The sequence below is a fragment of the Engystomops pustulosus genome, chromosome 3 (genome assembly GCF_040894005.1).
Source record: "Engystomops pustulosus chromosome 3, aEngPut4.maternal, whole genome shotgun sequence".
NCBI lineage: Eukaryota > Metazoa > Chordata > Amphibia > Anura > Leptodactylidae > Engystomops > Engystomops pustulosus.
Genome location: NC_092413.1, coordinates 140,977,395 through 140,994,651, shown reverse-complemented (window position 1 = coordinate 140,994,651; position 17,257 = coordinate 140,977,395). Strand labels below are relative to the sequence as shown.

Below are 17,257 nucleotides of genomic sequence, written 5' to 3'. Positions count from 1 at the left end.
CTAAAGAGGATATTATGTTCTACTTATATTTACTCTACTCCTTCCATGTGCTTAGAAGAGGAAAAATTGGTGCCATAGCATTTATTACATAACCTTCCAATGACAACCCGCATTTGTTACCTTTTTTAAAATGGTGTAGGCAGCAAAATAAAACCTATTCAACCTATTCAAAATAATACACCCATTCATCACACTCTTGGGGGCACTTGTACACAAATGTATGACTTTTAACACAACACATACACATACATACAAGGACACATTTATACAACTAAAGTGGGTAATAAGAGTCATAAAATGAGCCCTGTCTAATAGATTAACAACAGCATATAACAGGTGTCAGAATAAACCCAGCCAATCCTTGCTGGCAAGATGATAAAGTTGGGTATTATAATGAAAAATGAAGCAGGGAAAACATATTGTTTACATGAAAAAGTGTTGTGCGAGTATGATCTATCAAAATATAAAAAGTATTATCCCATGCAGTGAAAAAAAAAGTGATCAAAATGTCTTACAGTTCCAAAATGATTTCAACAAAAATGTCACCTCGTTCTGGAATAAAAACACACACCAAAATTTTTTTTTAAATATTGGCTCCCAAATATAGTGATTCCCATGGCTTTTTTCATGTAGATATAAATCTATAGAAAAATAGTATTTCTTTGATTGTGTTGACCAAAAAGAAAAAAGTGGATAAGTAAAACTATAAAAAATAAACCTGCTAAAACATGGTCCCAATTTTTGGGGAATATTTTTCCTGCTTCTCATTATGACGCAAATAATAATAAATTATGTCACAAGGAAGAATAAATACAAATATGGTTTGTAGAATGTGGAAAGGGAATAGGTAAAAAGCAAAAACTAAAGCAAGCAGTCTTTAAAGGTTAGACCATGGGTGGTAGGGCTGTGTCTATGTGTACATTTATGTATGTACCTTATTTTCCTGGTGTATAAGACGACTTTTCAACCCCTGAAAATCTTCTCAAAAGTTGGGGGTCATCTAATATGCTGGCTATCCTGAATCCTCTCCATATATGGTAGGTGCATATTTCAGCAAAAACCCACTAGTAACACCCGCAATCGGTGATAGCAGTGATCTTAGGAAATAACCCTTTGATCGCAGGTGGCGGTAAAAAGCCTTGGGTCTTCGTAACACCCAAGGCTGTATGTTTTCTGACCTTTTGTTATAATGTTCCAGTTCCAGTAAAAAAAACCCTAAAAATTCATATCATCCCCCTTTCCCTAGAACTGATATAAAATAAATAGTAAAACTCATAAACATGTTAGATATCGCCACAGACAGGCAGGGATAGTTAGTAAGTGACAGACAGGGAGAGATAGATGCATGGATAGATATATATTATTTTTTTGTTAACCAATTCAATTTTGTTATAGCTAAGAGCAGTTATTTAACTATCCCGGGCAATGCCAGGAGCTACAATTAGTTGTTGTTATAAAAGGGAAACCATTATGAACAAGTTTTAAGCATTTACGCAGTGATCTTCTCAGGTACAAAGGCCAATACAATGTTTACATTTGGTAGTTTTTATGAATCCTTGCATTGTCTTTCACTTAACATTGTATTATGTTGTTCTATAACAGTAGCCTAGGTATTATTCATTTTGATTTGATGAGGTGTATCGCTCACAAAAGGTAACATTGCTTATGTTCTGATACAAGCATCTTAAAAAGGGCAAGATATGTGACCTTCATGCGTAAGCTATATGACCATAACATCTTCATAAACAACATTATGAATACTGATACTGTTATGTCTTTCTTCTTTTATACTGCTCTGCATATTGCTCGGTATAATCTATTTATTTTAGTAGAATAAGATTTTTACTTTGAATATTTAGCATGTCTTATCAATCTTTATCTTAACTATGTACATATTAATGTATGGATTACGTTTGGTTTCCATTAAGTTGCAGTACTATATTTAAGACTCATTTAACTAATTTTTTTTCACTTTTTAACATTAAAAAATCTTTGTAAAAAAGTGTCTTTAAGATTGGGCTATGGAACTAAGCAGCACTATTTTCTGATATGCATAAATATATTTCTGCTTAACACCATGAGGACATGGTCTGTTTTGGCTTTTAGGACTTTTTCCATGCTCAACTTCCACAACTAATGACTTTCTTTTTTTATTTTTCATATGACATTGGCATATGAGGCCATTTTTCATTTTTCATTTTTCACATCAACATATAATGCAGCTAAGTCAAGCTGCATGTAGAGAGGTAATCAGAGTCAGTAGTGACAGTGGGGGAGTGGGAATTGGGTTGAGTCTGAGTCGCATCAGGAATTCATTAGAACTTAGAGGCCAGGTCTGGGGAGCCATAACCCACAAAGCTTGTATTAACCGTTTCCTTTACGGTTCTGGTCCACTAAGAACTAGTTAATTGCAGTTAAATAGGTTAATTGCTAAAAAGGAAAAAAGGCCTAAGGAAGAAGGGTTAACATGCCAGTGATGGAGTGGTTAGCCCTTTCAGGACTAAGCCATTTTATGGCTTCAGGAACAAGCCCAATTTTTAAGATCTGCCATATGCACTTAAATAATTATAACTTTGGATCACTTTAACATATCGAGGTGATTTTGAGATAGTTTTCTGCAAAGTTCTAGTTCATAGCAAATGGCTCAACCACCTGCCATTAACTCTTTGAATGTTGCTGGCAAAATAAGCAGCAGCATTCAAATAGTAAATGCTCACAATTGGTGCAAACGGTAACTGTGGTGGAAACGAGCTGAATACGGCACTAAACTTCTAATTGAGTTAGGGGTCAGGTCCAAAAGAACGCAAACCTGTAAAGTTCGCTATAAATCCAAATTTTGCAGTTCCTGTCCGTGCAACACCAATCTGTTCACAATGACCAATTGAATAGTTTTTTTCATATAATTTACAGTGTGATTGTAAGGAAAGATCCACCATTGGTCCTTATATTATTTATCACTCTACCAGGTGCCAATCATAACAATTTTCAAGTTTACACAACATTTTACTGGCTAGAATATAGCTTTTACAAAATCTGCAGAAATAAAACCAACCATTTTATGGCCCAGCTTGGGGCAATATCAAGAAAATCAAACTTAAAGAGGACCTGTCACCCCAAAAAACTGCACTAGGATCTGCTTGCTAAAGTAAGCAGCTCCTAGTGCTACAGCATATGCTGCAGTATTACAATGATAGCGTTATAGGAAACCTCTAATAACGCTAACCAACACTGCTGCGCTGTACACTGGAATCGCCGGACCACTCTCAAAGCGTATACATGAGGGGGTGGTCTGAGGCACTGCCTCTTCCCTGGACCACCCAGCTCACTCAGGCCAGCGGTGACTGCTGCGCATCATGGGCTGTCGCTGCCCCTAACCCCCTCCAATCCCGCACCCTCATGAATATGCCGGACTGCTTTGAGAAGTGTACAGCGCAGCAGTGTTTGTTAGCATTATCAGAGGTTTCCGATAATGGTATCATTGTAACACTCCGGCATATGCGGTAGCACTAGGAGTTGCTTACTTTAGTAATTAGCTCCTAGTGCCGTTCTTCAGGGTGACAGGTCCTCTTTAAAACAATGCAATGCTCTGCACTGAAGTCAGACTCTTTCTGTTCTAGAATACCCCACCAATGTGATTTATATTCTTGAGTTCACAGATGTAACTAGTCAGCTACCTTAAAGGGAGAAAGTCAATGAAAGTGGATGGTGGGTCCTAAGACTGGAACTGCTTTCCTAAGGAGATAGGCACTTCACCTCTGTGATTCTATACAACGAATTTACATATCCCTGTTATGCTGGGTATAAAATGATCAGGATCAGCAATTAATTACTCTGTTGGTATTGGTAGTAGGTGAGTAGGCAAATGTCTGCTGAAATGTTCCCTTTAAAAGTAGACCATCAACTGGGGATCCATCTTCTGAAACCATCTCTAGGTCTGTAATACATCATGTATAGTCAGATATTGTATCCCTAAAAATACATATTAATCTATATACAAGGCTGAAACAAATGCAAGCATGTGACTGGGTTACTGGATTTGATAGTTCAGACACATTAATGTTTTGTAGCAAATCATTGCTTACATAAGGTAAGATAAGCAACCAACAAACTGTGATTTCATTGTCTACATTATCAGCTTTTACACTGATCTTTTATAGCTGATTGTGGACATATTTACAAGAAAGCTCAATGACTCAATTCTAAGCCCAATGTACCTTAGATTGCGGAAAAAAATATACAATAAATTACCACCATCTGAAATGACCGCTTTGCGAGAGCTTTGTGCAAAACTCTGAGGGAAATATAGTGGTCATGGGCAGACAGAACTATATAAATATAATCACTGTTTGACAGATTTTACTCAACGTTAAAGTAACCCTGCACAAGGTTTACCGTCTACTGAAATTCCTACTTTTAAAACCAAAACCAGATAAAATGATTACTGAAGAGGAATAAAAGTTTAGCCATTCAACTCTCAGCCTACACTAGTAACATTCTGTGCAATTCCTAAATTCCATACCCAGTTCATGAAATATATAAACACCAAACACAATGATTGCTACAGTAGCTTTGATGTTGAAACCATATGTTATAAGGAGTATGGACTTAGAAACAATAGACAGGAAAGGGAGCACTAAAACTGAGCCCCCCAAACTGTCCAGTGGCCAGTTACTAGTCAACGTTCCCTTCCTACACCAAAGAGGACATAAAACAAGACTCAAAAATAAATAATACACAAGGGCAATCAGAGGTCCAAGTCACAATTGGGATAGCAGGTACAGCACAGTTGGGTCACAAAACATAAGCCAGGATCAAAAATTTTGAAGTATAGCAGGAGAATAACAATCAAAAGAGCTATCGAGAAAATATAACCAGCAATGAACTAGCTGTGAGCGGAAACTAAACATGTGAGCAGAAACTAATTAGGTGTCCAGAGAACAGAGGTCTGTCCGTCATAGTAGGTTAACTGTTGCTGGACCAGAGCAGAGCTGCAGAAGAACTGGATTTGGTGCAATTAGTCTCAATACAACCAACAGGAAAAAAATATTACATTCCAATGAAAATAATAAAAGCATAATCCACAGGCAACACATTCCTCATTCAGAAACTTCAGATTTAAGTTATAAATCACAAACAAAAGTCACTTTAAAATGAAGGCCAATTATGTTGAATATTTGCTAGAATGTAGTTGCAATATGTCATAATAGACAGAACATTAAAAATGCCTTTTTGCAACATAATGTTTTAAAACATTGCACAGAGAAACATCAAAAAGAAATCCATTTTATTACTATTACTTCCATTGACACAATACCAGAGAAAATAAGTAACAGATGTAATATACTGTGTTGTAAAGAGGTATTGGATGTGCAGACTCCACTAGATCAAAATGAGGTTTCAGAAACCATGATTTAGAATTAAGACTATTTTACCTGTTTAAACTGACCCTCCAAAAAATATATTTTTTATTGTTTTTTAATAGTTTTTTTATAGTTCATTCAATGAACCTAGCTTTTCTGTGCCTCACCAGCTTCCATACTTCAGGATGGAAAAAAGAAGCATCTCTAATACAACGGCTCAGATGATCAGATGACTGCTTATGAGTGAGATTAATTGGATAAAAAAGATAAAGAAAGTGTATGGATTTACATATATATATATATATATATATATATATATATACATTTCATAAAGTATCTAACAGTACTAGCAACCACAATGGGAAGTGTATTCTTCAGTATGGTGTTTTATATAATTAAAATTTCATAATGACAAAAGTGATGTGTGCACACTATGGGGCTCATTTACTAAGGGTGGTGCACTGCACTTTTGTTGGACTGTTCACCTTTTTTGGGGCTTAAACGGCTTGCACAGGTATTTAAGAAGTGTGGGCACTGGGATTGTGGCACACGGAACCCTGTTTGTGGTGCAGCTGCTTTGGATTCCATGCAACACAATTTGGGGGTGTGCCATCCAACTGATTCGGACTGAGCACGGTATTTAACTTTTAAATTGTGTCGCAAGCCCTAGCCCTAAGATGCACCACCCAAAAGATGGTGAACTCTGTCGGATCAGAGCGGGGAATAGACAAATTCATGATTTCGGGCACACAATCTTAGTAAATCGCATCATGGTGCTTTATAGATGGACAATGCACTTTCTGTGAACTCCAGTGACTGGGTAAGTAAATGTGCCTCAATATGTATAATGACATTAGTAGTATAGCTTAGTGATAATGACTGAGAAAGCAATACACTGACACTGTGATATATCCCCTTTAAAAGATTAGTCACATGTATGCCACAAGGAAACCACATCCAAACACATTAATTACACAGGTGTGGAAGAGGCAATAAGTATATGAACTTGGTATAACATTTCTTTGAAAGAGAGATTTTTAATTCTAGGTCCTTAAGTAATGTCTTCCTTTATTAATGTGTATACAGGGTTTTTAATAGGTCTATTAATTAATTATAATATATATATATATATGTATTTATAGTAGTTAGCAGGGCTGGAACTAGGGTGGCAGGGGCCTCTGGGCAAAAAAACTTAAAGGGGCTCCAATTAACTCCTTTCTTTTAACAAAGTAAAAATAAAATAATAATAAGTAAAAATAATAGTTCTACAGACATTTTCAGAGAATAATGCTGCCACAGAACCTTTTCATACACAACTCACCTACTGCAGGACCTCTTCATACACACCTCGGCTACAGAAGAACCTCTTCAAAAACACCTCAGCTGCCACAGAACCTTACATACGCACCTTAGATGCCACAGCACCTCATAATACACACCTCAATTACTACAAACATAAGCTGCCGCAAAACCTCATCATAGGCACCATATCTGTCACACAACCTCATCATACACACCTCAGCTGCTGTAGAACCTCATGATGCACAACTCAGCTGCTGCACAACATAATCTTCATAAACTCATATTGCACACCTCAGCTGATGCAGAACCTCATAATATGCACCACAGTTGCTACAGAACCTCCTAAATAATCCCTTTAAACCCACTAAGAATATACTCTTGTCTTCCATCCTACATCCAAAACGATTTTACAATTTTAATCTTCTTCTTTTATACAATTTACATTTTGCAATAACAATTTTATCCATCAATGGAAAAACAAACATCCCAGAAAGTTGTAGAGACAATGGGACTTACAATGTATCAAAAGTCCTAATTTATGATGCACACCATTGAGCTTGCAATGTTAAGGCCCCTTAGTGCTGCCTGTGCCACTTTTTTTTGTAAATGTGACCACAGCAAAAAAATATTTTAATAATGGATGAGATTTACTACAGTTATAGGAATAGAAGACATATCTAATATACATAAATAAAAAGTAATGAGACATGCATGGTAATATCAATCTCTACTTGGTTATGCTCTAATGTATACATTAATGGCAAACATTATCAGATTGTGCCTGCTATTATTGTTAAATAGCTTGATTCCACTCTTTTACTAAGGTTGCAAATGTAACATACCATATTAACTATTCTGTACATTTTAACAGTGGGTACTGTCAACCCAGTGTAACATTTGCATTTTAACAGGGAATTTACTGGAATTTATCATGCCTTTGATGTATTTCCCTTGTACTCTGTGGCAAGGAGGAAAGTGATTTTTCCAGGCATCTTACATAGGGAAACGTATCTTTGAAGTACTGTAACTGTTCTCAGTATGAAGTATAAATCATCTGGATATCTATATATACACAGGAACAGGACTAAGTCGATAGAAAATATTGTAATCATCTTTGCTGTGAAAAAAGTCAAAAATTCACCATATGTTTCTTTTGAGGCACAATTCCACAGGTCCAGATCTAATGTAGAAGCTTTGAAATAATTTTCAACCTTTAGACTTGAACACCTGTTAAAACTTTACATAAATCCTAAACCTAATCTTGATCCTGATTTTTGACACAGTTATGTTTAGCAGGGAACTTATTAAAGGTAAAATCCTTTAACTTCAAGGATTTTAGACATCAAATTGAGGTTCTCAAAAGCAATGTTATACATAACTATCCGAATCTTGCCATAGTTTTAGGATATGTTAAAACAAATAGCATTTTTCTATATAGCATTAAGTCTGACTTGTTAAACCTGGTGCACGGTCTAACTGAGCACCGAAACGCCCCCTAATTTGTGTTGTATGAAGACTAGTGCAGCTGCACCACAAAGCGTTCACGTGCGACACAAATCTGGTGCAGAAACATCAGCATTTTTTACTGTATAGAATAAGGACAAATTTTCCGGCTTTTCTGATACAGCTTGTGAAAGAAAAGTGAAATTAATAAGAAAAACCCATCTGTCCTTAATATGCACCAATCCTTTAAGATCTACATCTAGTTTTGGCAAAATAAAAAAAAAACATTAAACATCTGTTTTTGACTATGTTCTATAAACAACCTTGCTAGAGATCATTATATTTATTATATTGATTTCATACTGGGGTTATTAGTCTGAACCTTGAGTTAAAGATCTTTAATCATCCTATAGATCTAAGCGACATTAAAGAAAGTTGAATCAACAATCAAGGATAAAAATGTAGGCGGAAAAAGTTTCTTTTCAAAAACTATTGAACTAAATCGACGTCACTCATTTACAGCCTCTCATTCAATTAAATAGTTTAAATTCAACACATTAAACTACTGTATATGTATTAATTTACAACTTGTGGCACATCACTTTGAGCAGGTAGTTAGTAATCAGCACTCCAATAATATGGCACTGTGGTGATGTGGGAGAAGGAGCTTGAAATCAGAAGCAGTGCCTCATAGTGTGACGCTGAAAACTACAACATACTGCACTCCTATATTAAAACTCTTAAGCATATTATGAGCCTTTAGATATCAACCCATAGTTAGTAGAAATCTCAGAGTTAGGCTGGATTCACACGACCGCAAGGGGGACGTATATACGGCCAATATACGTCCCCCATAGACAGCATGGGCGCGCGGTGCCCTACGGCAGCGGTATGGTGCCGCACACGTGCAGCACCGTACCGCCCCGTACCCTGTGAAAGAATAGGACATGTCCTATTTTTTCAGGGCATACGGCGCCGTGCACCATAGATCCCTATGGAGAGGGGCGGGGGTGAGCAGCGCTCTCCCCCTCCTCCTCTCCCCGCACGCTGCCGTGTGCCCGCCGTGCTACGGTACGGCGGGCACTGGTCGTGTGAATCCAGCCTTAAGAATCTAGAAGGGTAATTGAAGCATGATAAGTGGTAATTGAAAAAAGAAACACTTTTATCTAATAATTTACTTTACAAAGTTTCTTATATTCCTCTTTACTAATGGTTTATGAAGCTAGTGATTATTTGACCATTATACATATCAATAAATATTAAAGAAAATGACTCTGAATTTCAAACTGGGTTTTTTTTCAACCATATTGAAGATACCCAATAAAATGGCTGGCTACTGGTTGAAGAGCAGATACAGAAAGTTCATGTATTTTTACCTCTATAAAATTATAGCTCTTTTTACCTATCAGTACAGAAAAAGCAGTAGAGACAAGTGAGAACTGCCACTTTTATATATATAGTCATCTGATTCCCTTGGCAATTACAACACCAATTAGACAGATTTGTTAATTTTTTAACACTCAGATTTTATAACACCTTTGTTAGCCTTATTTTTGAAATTTTAATTAAATCTAAAAACCGATTTAGTAATAACAAATGTCAATAGCAGTTTCCACTGGTTTTCGGAGTAATTTGCAAGTCTAAAAGTAACAATGCACAACATATTGACATGTTTTTCTATTTTAAGTATAGAATATAAAAAAAGATAAATCACATAAATATATTGTTAAATAAGTTCCATTGTATTTTATTTCATGGATAAATTCCACCACATTTTTATATACTCCACTTTCCTGATCATTTACTGATTTTAGTGGAAGTTCTTTATGAGTTACATTAATTGAAACAAGTTCTCTTAACTTAATGTGAACTTTCCACAAAAGTTTCTTTAGTTTACTCCAGGCACAATCCATATGGTATATTTTGTATTTGACATAAATCAGGCATCATCTCCAGTGCAGATGCCTATTTATCTAAATTACACTTTCCCTTAAGCACATTTTATAACATTTATCTCGCTAGGTTACATAAGGAGAATTTGATTCGGATCTCCATTAGCTGGTTTATTTTATATCTTTTTATTTTTATAGCCATTTATTTTCTTCTCTTGAAATTTAGATCTGTGCAGTGTAATGTTAGCTTTTCTGAATTTTAAACTTATACTTGGTAAGTAATGTCTGGATAATGATCTTTATAACAAAATTTCTTAAGTCACATAAATTAATGAATTTATTTTTACTACCTTAAACCCAAAGTAATCATGTAAAATGCAAATGATGAGAAATGAGTATTCTCTCTAGTATACTACACTGTGTATGCCGATTCTGCTTGCAAGAGCTTAATCTAAGCTTAATCTGTGCAGTAAAACGAGTGACACAGAATTTAAGATAAAATATGTAAATAAATTAGCCAGTGACCAGCCACAATTTATGGTTAATCAATTCATGATGCATGGGTCTGCCGAGAACCTTGTATAATTGCTAAGAGATTACATTAAAAGGAGAAGTGCGGGTAAGTTTAAATAAAGTGAAGGGATGGGCATTGTACAGTTAGGGTTTTAGAGGTTTCCATGGTCAGCATGTATAAGGTAGGTGACAAGCCTTAAAATTGCCGCTTGTGGATTTCAAAAACAAAACATTTGGTTTACAAATTACTTTTCACATAAATTGTATATTTATCATGATGAATATGTAAATTAAAGATAAATTATATATGGGCTATCTTCCATTTAAAAGATAACTATATGATACGCCACTAACTGTAAGAATCATTTCAGCTCAATCATGCAAGGAGCCTTGGGGGAGGGGCATAAGTGTCTTCTCCCCATATGAGAAGACTATTGCTAAATTATGAATTATAGCTGTGGGAAACTGGTACATTTGCTTTTACTTTTCTCCATCTCCAAAGTTGTTGAAAACATATTATTTATCTTTTAAAGAAGTCATCTCAGTGAAAACCTTCTTCTCCCCCTCTCTTGGTATTTAAGAGTTAGATAATTTTATTTAGAACAATTTAATAGTTGTAATTCATACTTATTTTTATTTATACTGCTTGGAAAATCCTATGTGGTTCCAGCATCGCATCACCAAGCCCCCTTGCTTCATTGCATGGGCAGCATAATCAGTGAAGCACATACTCTGCCGCTGGCCCACCAACAGTGACAAGATTAGATTTATTTCACTTCTGGTTACCTGTTATTCTTCAGCGTCTGTTATAAAACACCTGCTCAGATGATTTGATGAGGTAGGCTGTCCACACAGTGTTTGCCTCTACCCTCCAGTTGGTATGCTTACCTAAGTTAGAGTCCTGGAATCATCCCTATTGATGCGGTGGATAATTCCCCTACCACATACTAGCAGGACGAATGTGGATGTTTGGAGAGCCAAAGGGGGGGGGATCCCATGCTGGCTGCAGGCTTTTTAAAACCATATTGAGTTGCTGTGCCTACCCTTCAGTATACATCCCAGTGCTATTGAGTTAGATCACTGTCCTTTTCAGTGCAGCGATCAGGACTAAATTCAATTATACCATGATGTCTATTTGTTTATTCCTTTGAGGAAAGGTCCTAAAAACACATCAGGATTTTTTGTACTGTATACTATGGCATTCCAGAGTTACCCTTGGGCATCCCAGAGATAGCTTTGGGACTGCCCTTGTAAGGGCAATAGCTTAGTTCTTGGAGTATCAGGATTTGAACAGTCTTGTGTTTGGAGACATGTATTTAAATCTTTATATTTAAAATATAAGTTTTAGTACCTATTAACTCTTCTATTCTGTGATTAAATGGTTGGGCAGCTCGGTGGCTTAGTGGTTAGCCTTGCAGTGCTGGGGACCTGGGTTCAAGTCCGAGGGTCGACCTCTGCAAAGAGTTTGTATTTTCTCTCTGTGTTTGTGTGGATTTTTTCCAGGTCCTCCGGTTTCCTCCCACACTCCAAAACATACTGGTTGGTTGATTAAATTGTGAGCCACATTGGGGACAGGGTCTGATTTGGCAAGCTCTTTGCAGCACTGCATAATCTGTGTGCGCTATGTAAATGAAGGAATTATTATTATAATATTATTGTCAAAATTAGTTTTCAAGGCTACTGACTGTATACCTGGACAGAGGCTGTCTTTTTAGAAATTGTATAGAAAGAGCTTGCACTAGTAAGTATGGCAGTCATATCAATTTATTATTACATAAAACGTCTATGTTAGTTTGCCTCCTATACCACATTGATCTAAAATCCTATGTAGTAATATAAATATTAATTATTGTAAACATTATTTATATTCACTCCTGAGTAATTAAAAACTAAATAAACGCTCTCAGATAATTACATTTAGTTACATATACCTAAAGAAAGGTGCATAAAGCAAGATTATAATTGTTTGTGTTCCGATGTATGAATATTTCTGCCTGAAAAGTGTTGGTTTTAAGTGTTCTCTTTTCCGGCAGAAATATAGTTACATATACCTACCTACAATAGATTTAGAAATATTTTGAGGAATGTAAATTCCATTATAATAACAACATTTTGTTAGCCTACATTGTTTCATTTGTATGTGTTTCAGGGCTGCATTCCCTTTGAAGCCGCAACAATGAAAAATATCTTCTCTCAGTAATTCAATATTAAAAGCTCATGGCATTTTGAACAATAGTTTCAAATCTGTCCCATGAAAAAGAAGCTTTTGACAAACTACAAGACCAGAAGGACTTGGCTGACACAGAGAGAATGCTCACATTAAAAGAAGCAGTAAAGAATAAAGATAAGAATAACTTCTTCTTGTCCTTTACATGAACTAAAGAGAAAAACATAAATAAAAAACTGCATAAAAAGGACATAGATGTATTTTAGAAGTCATGTTCAAAGCTGTTCAAGGCTATATTTCTTTATTTATAGTGTTCAGAATGTGGTTTTGTCTGCGGCACTAATGTGCACAACCACAATGCCAAACTTTAGTATTTCTTTTTTTTGCTAAATAGAAAATATGTTTTCTCTTCATACTAGAGGCATTTGGATAGAGAGAGAGAGCCTTGGCAGTACGAGTCAGCACACAGGCTGCTATGTCACCCGTTGTCTCTGCTTAAATACATGAATGTATGGATTGTTCATGTTATTTATCCCCTGGTACTTTCAAGTTACTGTATCACCTAGGGCCATTTCCTCCTTTTTTGTGTCTATATTTGAGATTTTAAAGCAAATCCCTGTAGACTGTGACATTTGAAGCAGAAATCATTGCTCGAAGACCTATTGCTGTTCCCTTGAGCTTTTCTTAAGTCAACATATATTATCTCCAGTACTGGGTGACACAATTGCATTCCAAGGCTTCCTTGTACAATAATTATTTATCATGATACAAGATATATTCTGGCTAAAGGGTAAAAGCAAAAATAAAATCAATGTCTCCTTGGTAAGGTATTGAAAAATTAATTTGAATAATCTATTGAATTTCTTTTTAGTATATATAATTTTTAGTTTGGGCAAAATTCTAGAGAGGACTAAGGTTTCCTCTACATTTTTATTTATGACCACACAAAAAACAGAAAACAGTATGACTGGAATTCCTTGCGGCATACATGTTCCCCTCATATCTGTGAAAGATCGGTGGCCAATTCTAGTTGTCTAATTTGTTAATATTTCTATGGAATTATTTATGTAAGTGCAATCTGTTACTACAGTGTACAAGATTTAAGACTTTGCAATTTTAAGAATTTTCCAATACCAGGATGTTTTAGCCATACACCAGTTTAGATTGTCTCCTTTATTGTGGGAGAGGAAAAACACTTCTAAAACTATACCAACAGTAATCCAAGAAGTTCTGCTGTGGTGTAAAGTTACTGGGGCACATTTACTTACCTCTATAGCAAAGTTCCCTGAAAGTGCATTGTACGACGATAATGCACTCTGCTGTGATTCACTAATCTTGCATGTGTCGGATATCCACGAAAGTGAGCGCGAGGACCATTAGTAAATAAACCCCTCTTTGTCCTTATTATTCTTACTTGGCTGACACTCATAACAAGTGCTTACATTACATGCCAAGCAGCAGACTTAGACTGGCCCATAAGTGAACAGGTGAATCCACTGATGGGTCCTTGAGTTTGGTCAACCACCAGCCCAGTATGTCTACTCTCCCAGTATATCATACAGATATTATCCAGGATATAGCATTTCAACCATCATGTAATAATATAAGTAGATTATTTAGCAAGCTTTTCAGTTGATTTCTATGTATTGTACATTAGGTGACTGAGATGACATTTCTTTACTGCCTGAGGCCTACTACTTCATGGGCCGGCTCACAGATATAAAAGGGCCTATGTCAAAAGTCCAATCAGAAGGTTACTGAGGAGGCATCTAGGACCAAAACACTCCAAGGCAAGGGCTAAAATGAAAACTATGGGTAAGCAATGGGTAGAATTTTGAAATAATATTTGCTTGTAGCTGTACAGTGGTGGGCACCATGAAAATATTTTATGTGTCTGAAAAATCCAAAACCCATTTGTATCTTGTAATTGTTTTTTCTTATTGCTTTTTTTTGAAGGATTATTCATCAATTTATTTATAGAAGAAGATATTGACTGCATCTATTACATTCATCCTATTTGGACACACAATTCACTAATACATGTGTTGACTATTCAGGACCCCTCTGTTGTATCAATCTAGCCTTTAATCTAGCCTTTAATCACAGGGCATCCTCTACTATGTAAATTTACTTTCTGTAATGTAACGACACAACTACCCCCCCCCCAACACTTGACCTAGCTTAATATCCCCTCCATCCCATAAGTTTAGCTGCTTATCAGATAACAGAATGAGCCATTGTGAACATAAATGTACGCTTAGAATAGGTATGGGCACTGTTAGGGTTTTATTGTTAACCGTCATCTCTATAATATTAAAAGGTATATATCTTCAAGCAAGGAATGGGTCGTTGTGAACAATGTAGTTGTAATACATTTTACAATACATGCTACTTGTTACCTGTATAATGATAACCATATACAAGTAATATGTTTCATTACTGTTACACTGCTGTACTAAAAATATAGAAATTACTTGATATAAAGAATACATATACACATTAAGGCTGCATTTTCACAAACTTATGCTGGTCCGGCTACTGCCAACTGACCCCTCCCTCTGTTAGAAAAGCATTGCGTATGACCGTAACACGAGGAAAGATAGGACATGTTCTATCTTTTCCTCATTTATGGTGTGGTAATGTGCCACACTGTGTGGCCATTGTTCACCTATTGGGGACGTATGTATTGCCGCAAGTTTGGGGCTTTAAATATGTCCCCCATGTGATAGTGTGAATGCAACCTAAACATGTATATAAAAAGTAAACCAAAAATACAAATCATATAAAATATGATTTGCAAAATTTTATTTAGACATTTAAGTTATACGGTTAGTTACACATTCCTTTGTATATTGTTTTAACATACAATGTATGGTAAATATATGGAATCTAACCTTGATAAATAGCTTTGAATCCTGGAGAGCCAATAGAGTCATCTGATTGTAAATGGAGCCACATTTGATTGCTCATGCTGACAATGAGATCTGGTACACTAGAACCTGTAAGACTGGACAACACATAAATAAAATATGGTAGGTTAATGTGATTTGCTTTAATAAGCAAGTATTAATAATGTAATAGAACAAAGCATCAAAAGCTCTACTGCATATCAACTAAATGTTTGGGAAACGTGACCTGGCCACACATTTTTTGGCCAAATCACAGCCTCCATAGAGGTGTATGGCACCTGATCATAGTGTGTTGAACTAACTGCTATGTAGAGAGGGACATAGCAGTTTAAGGTTTAAGTTTTTGGTATCAACAACTGAGGACTCTAAACTTTTATCTACTTAACCATTGGCTAACACATTACAAAGAATCTTTTTACAAGCTTACTAAATAAAAATTTCTGTATTCCCTACTGTTGTGGGTGGGGGAAATTATGCACAAATAATTACTTTTGACATCATTTGAAATGCAGGAGGAGCTTTGAGAAGGCATCGTGTGATAACAATGCTGTGAAGATATTAGTATAGGCCAGAAAAAATTTCTTTAGGTAACAATTGCTAGGAATTGGTAGAAGGGGAAATTATCTTAAGTGATTAGGTAAGAGCTACATCTGATGGTCGCTGGAGAGAAGACCTGAAGGAGAATTATATGGACAGTCCTGAGCTAATGGATTAGTAATGTAGATGAACAACACAGAGTTGTTCTTTCCTTGTTCTTATTCACTACTGTACTGCAGATTTGAACTATGGGTACATAAATTGCCTTTTTAAAGATGTTCTGATGATACTACGATTATGTGCTGAGTGCAGGGTAAACCTGGACTATAGAGAATTGGCATAAACCTTTTTTGGCTAGAGCATTTATAGTCATCTAGTTTTCAATATAAACAAAACCAAGGAGCTGTTGATGGATGAGGTTATTCTTTTAACATTTGTAATAAGATGGTTGAAATGTTTTACACGACCATAGTGGCAAGTATTATTTATTTTGGAGCAATCTTTTGTGGAAAATAGCTGACTTTCCTTCTGCAATCCTTTGCATTCTCCCAATTATATTTTCTCTGAAAAGTATCTTTAGACATAGGTTAGTGCAATTAACGTAAGTGAAGGAAAATTATAAGGCCTCATGCAAATGATCGTAAATGTGTGCTGTGAGCTTCTGCAAAAATAGGGGCTAACCATTGACTTTTATTGTTCACGTTCACATTGCAGAGCATGCATGTCCTACCATACCCTAATCATGGTGAGCGATGATAGGAATACCCTATAAATTATAGTTCAAGTAAGATAATCTTAGTCAGCATTTAAGACATTATTTAGTATCAGACCTTCAAACTTACAAAGGAATCAAAGGTGCATTTGCATAAAGTGAAACAGCGCAAACACTAGTTTAAAATCTTAACCTTAAAAAGTATCTAACAACACACTGAAAAGTAAACTAACGTCTTTCTGGGAAGATTAGTTCAGTAAATACCATTGTTAAGACTACGTGGGGTATTTGCCTATTCTAAAGTTTATAAAAGACAACTACCTGTTCAAATTAAGTGTGCTTTTTGCTCAGACTAACTTTGAGTCTGTGCTGATTGCATATCGCTTGTAAGCTCCAAGAACTATTTAACCCCATAGCGCAAT

The 17,257-nt window shown here is 35.8% G+C and overlaps 1 protein-coding gene across 3 annotated transcripts in view; it reads right to left on the bottom strand.

Moving 5' to 3' along the window:
• Positions 1–17,257, bottom strand: part of CSMD1 (CUB and Sushi multiple domains 1) — a 1,135,715-nt gene that overhangs the window by 381,653 nt on the left and 736,805 nt on the right. For all 3 annotated transcript variants that reach the window (XM_072142316.1, XM_072142317.1, XM_072142318.1), the window contains one exon: positions 15,572–15,684. In XM_072142316.1, coding sequence (XP_071998417.1) covers positions 15,572–15,684 — 113 coding nt within the window. The remainder of the gene's footprint in view (positions 1–15,571; positions 15,685–17,257) is intronic.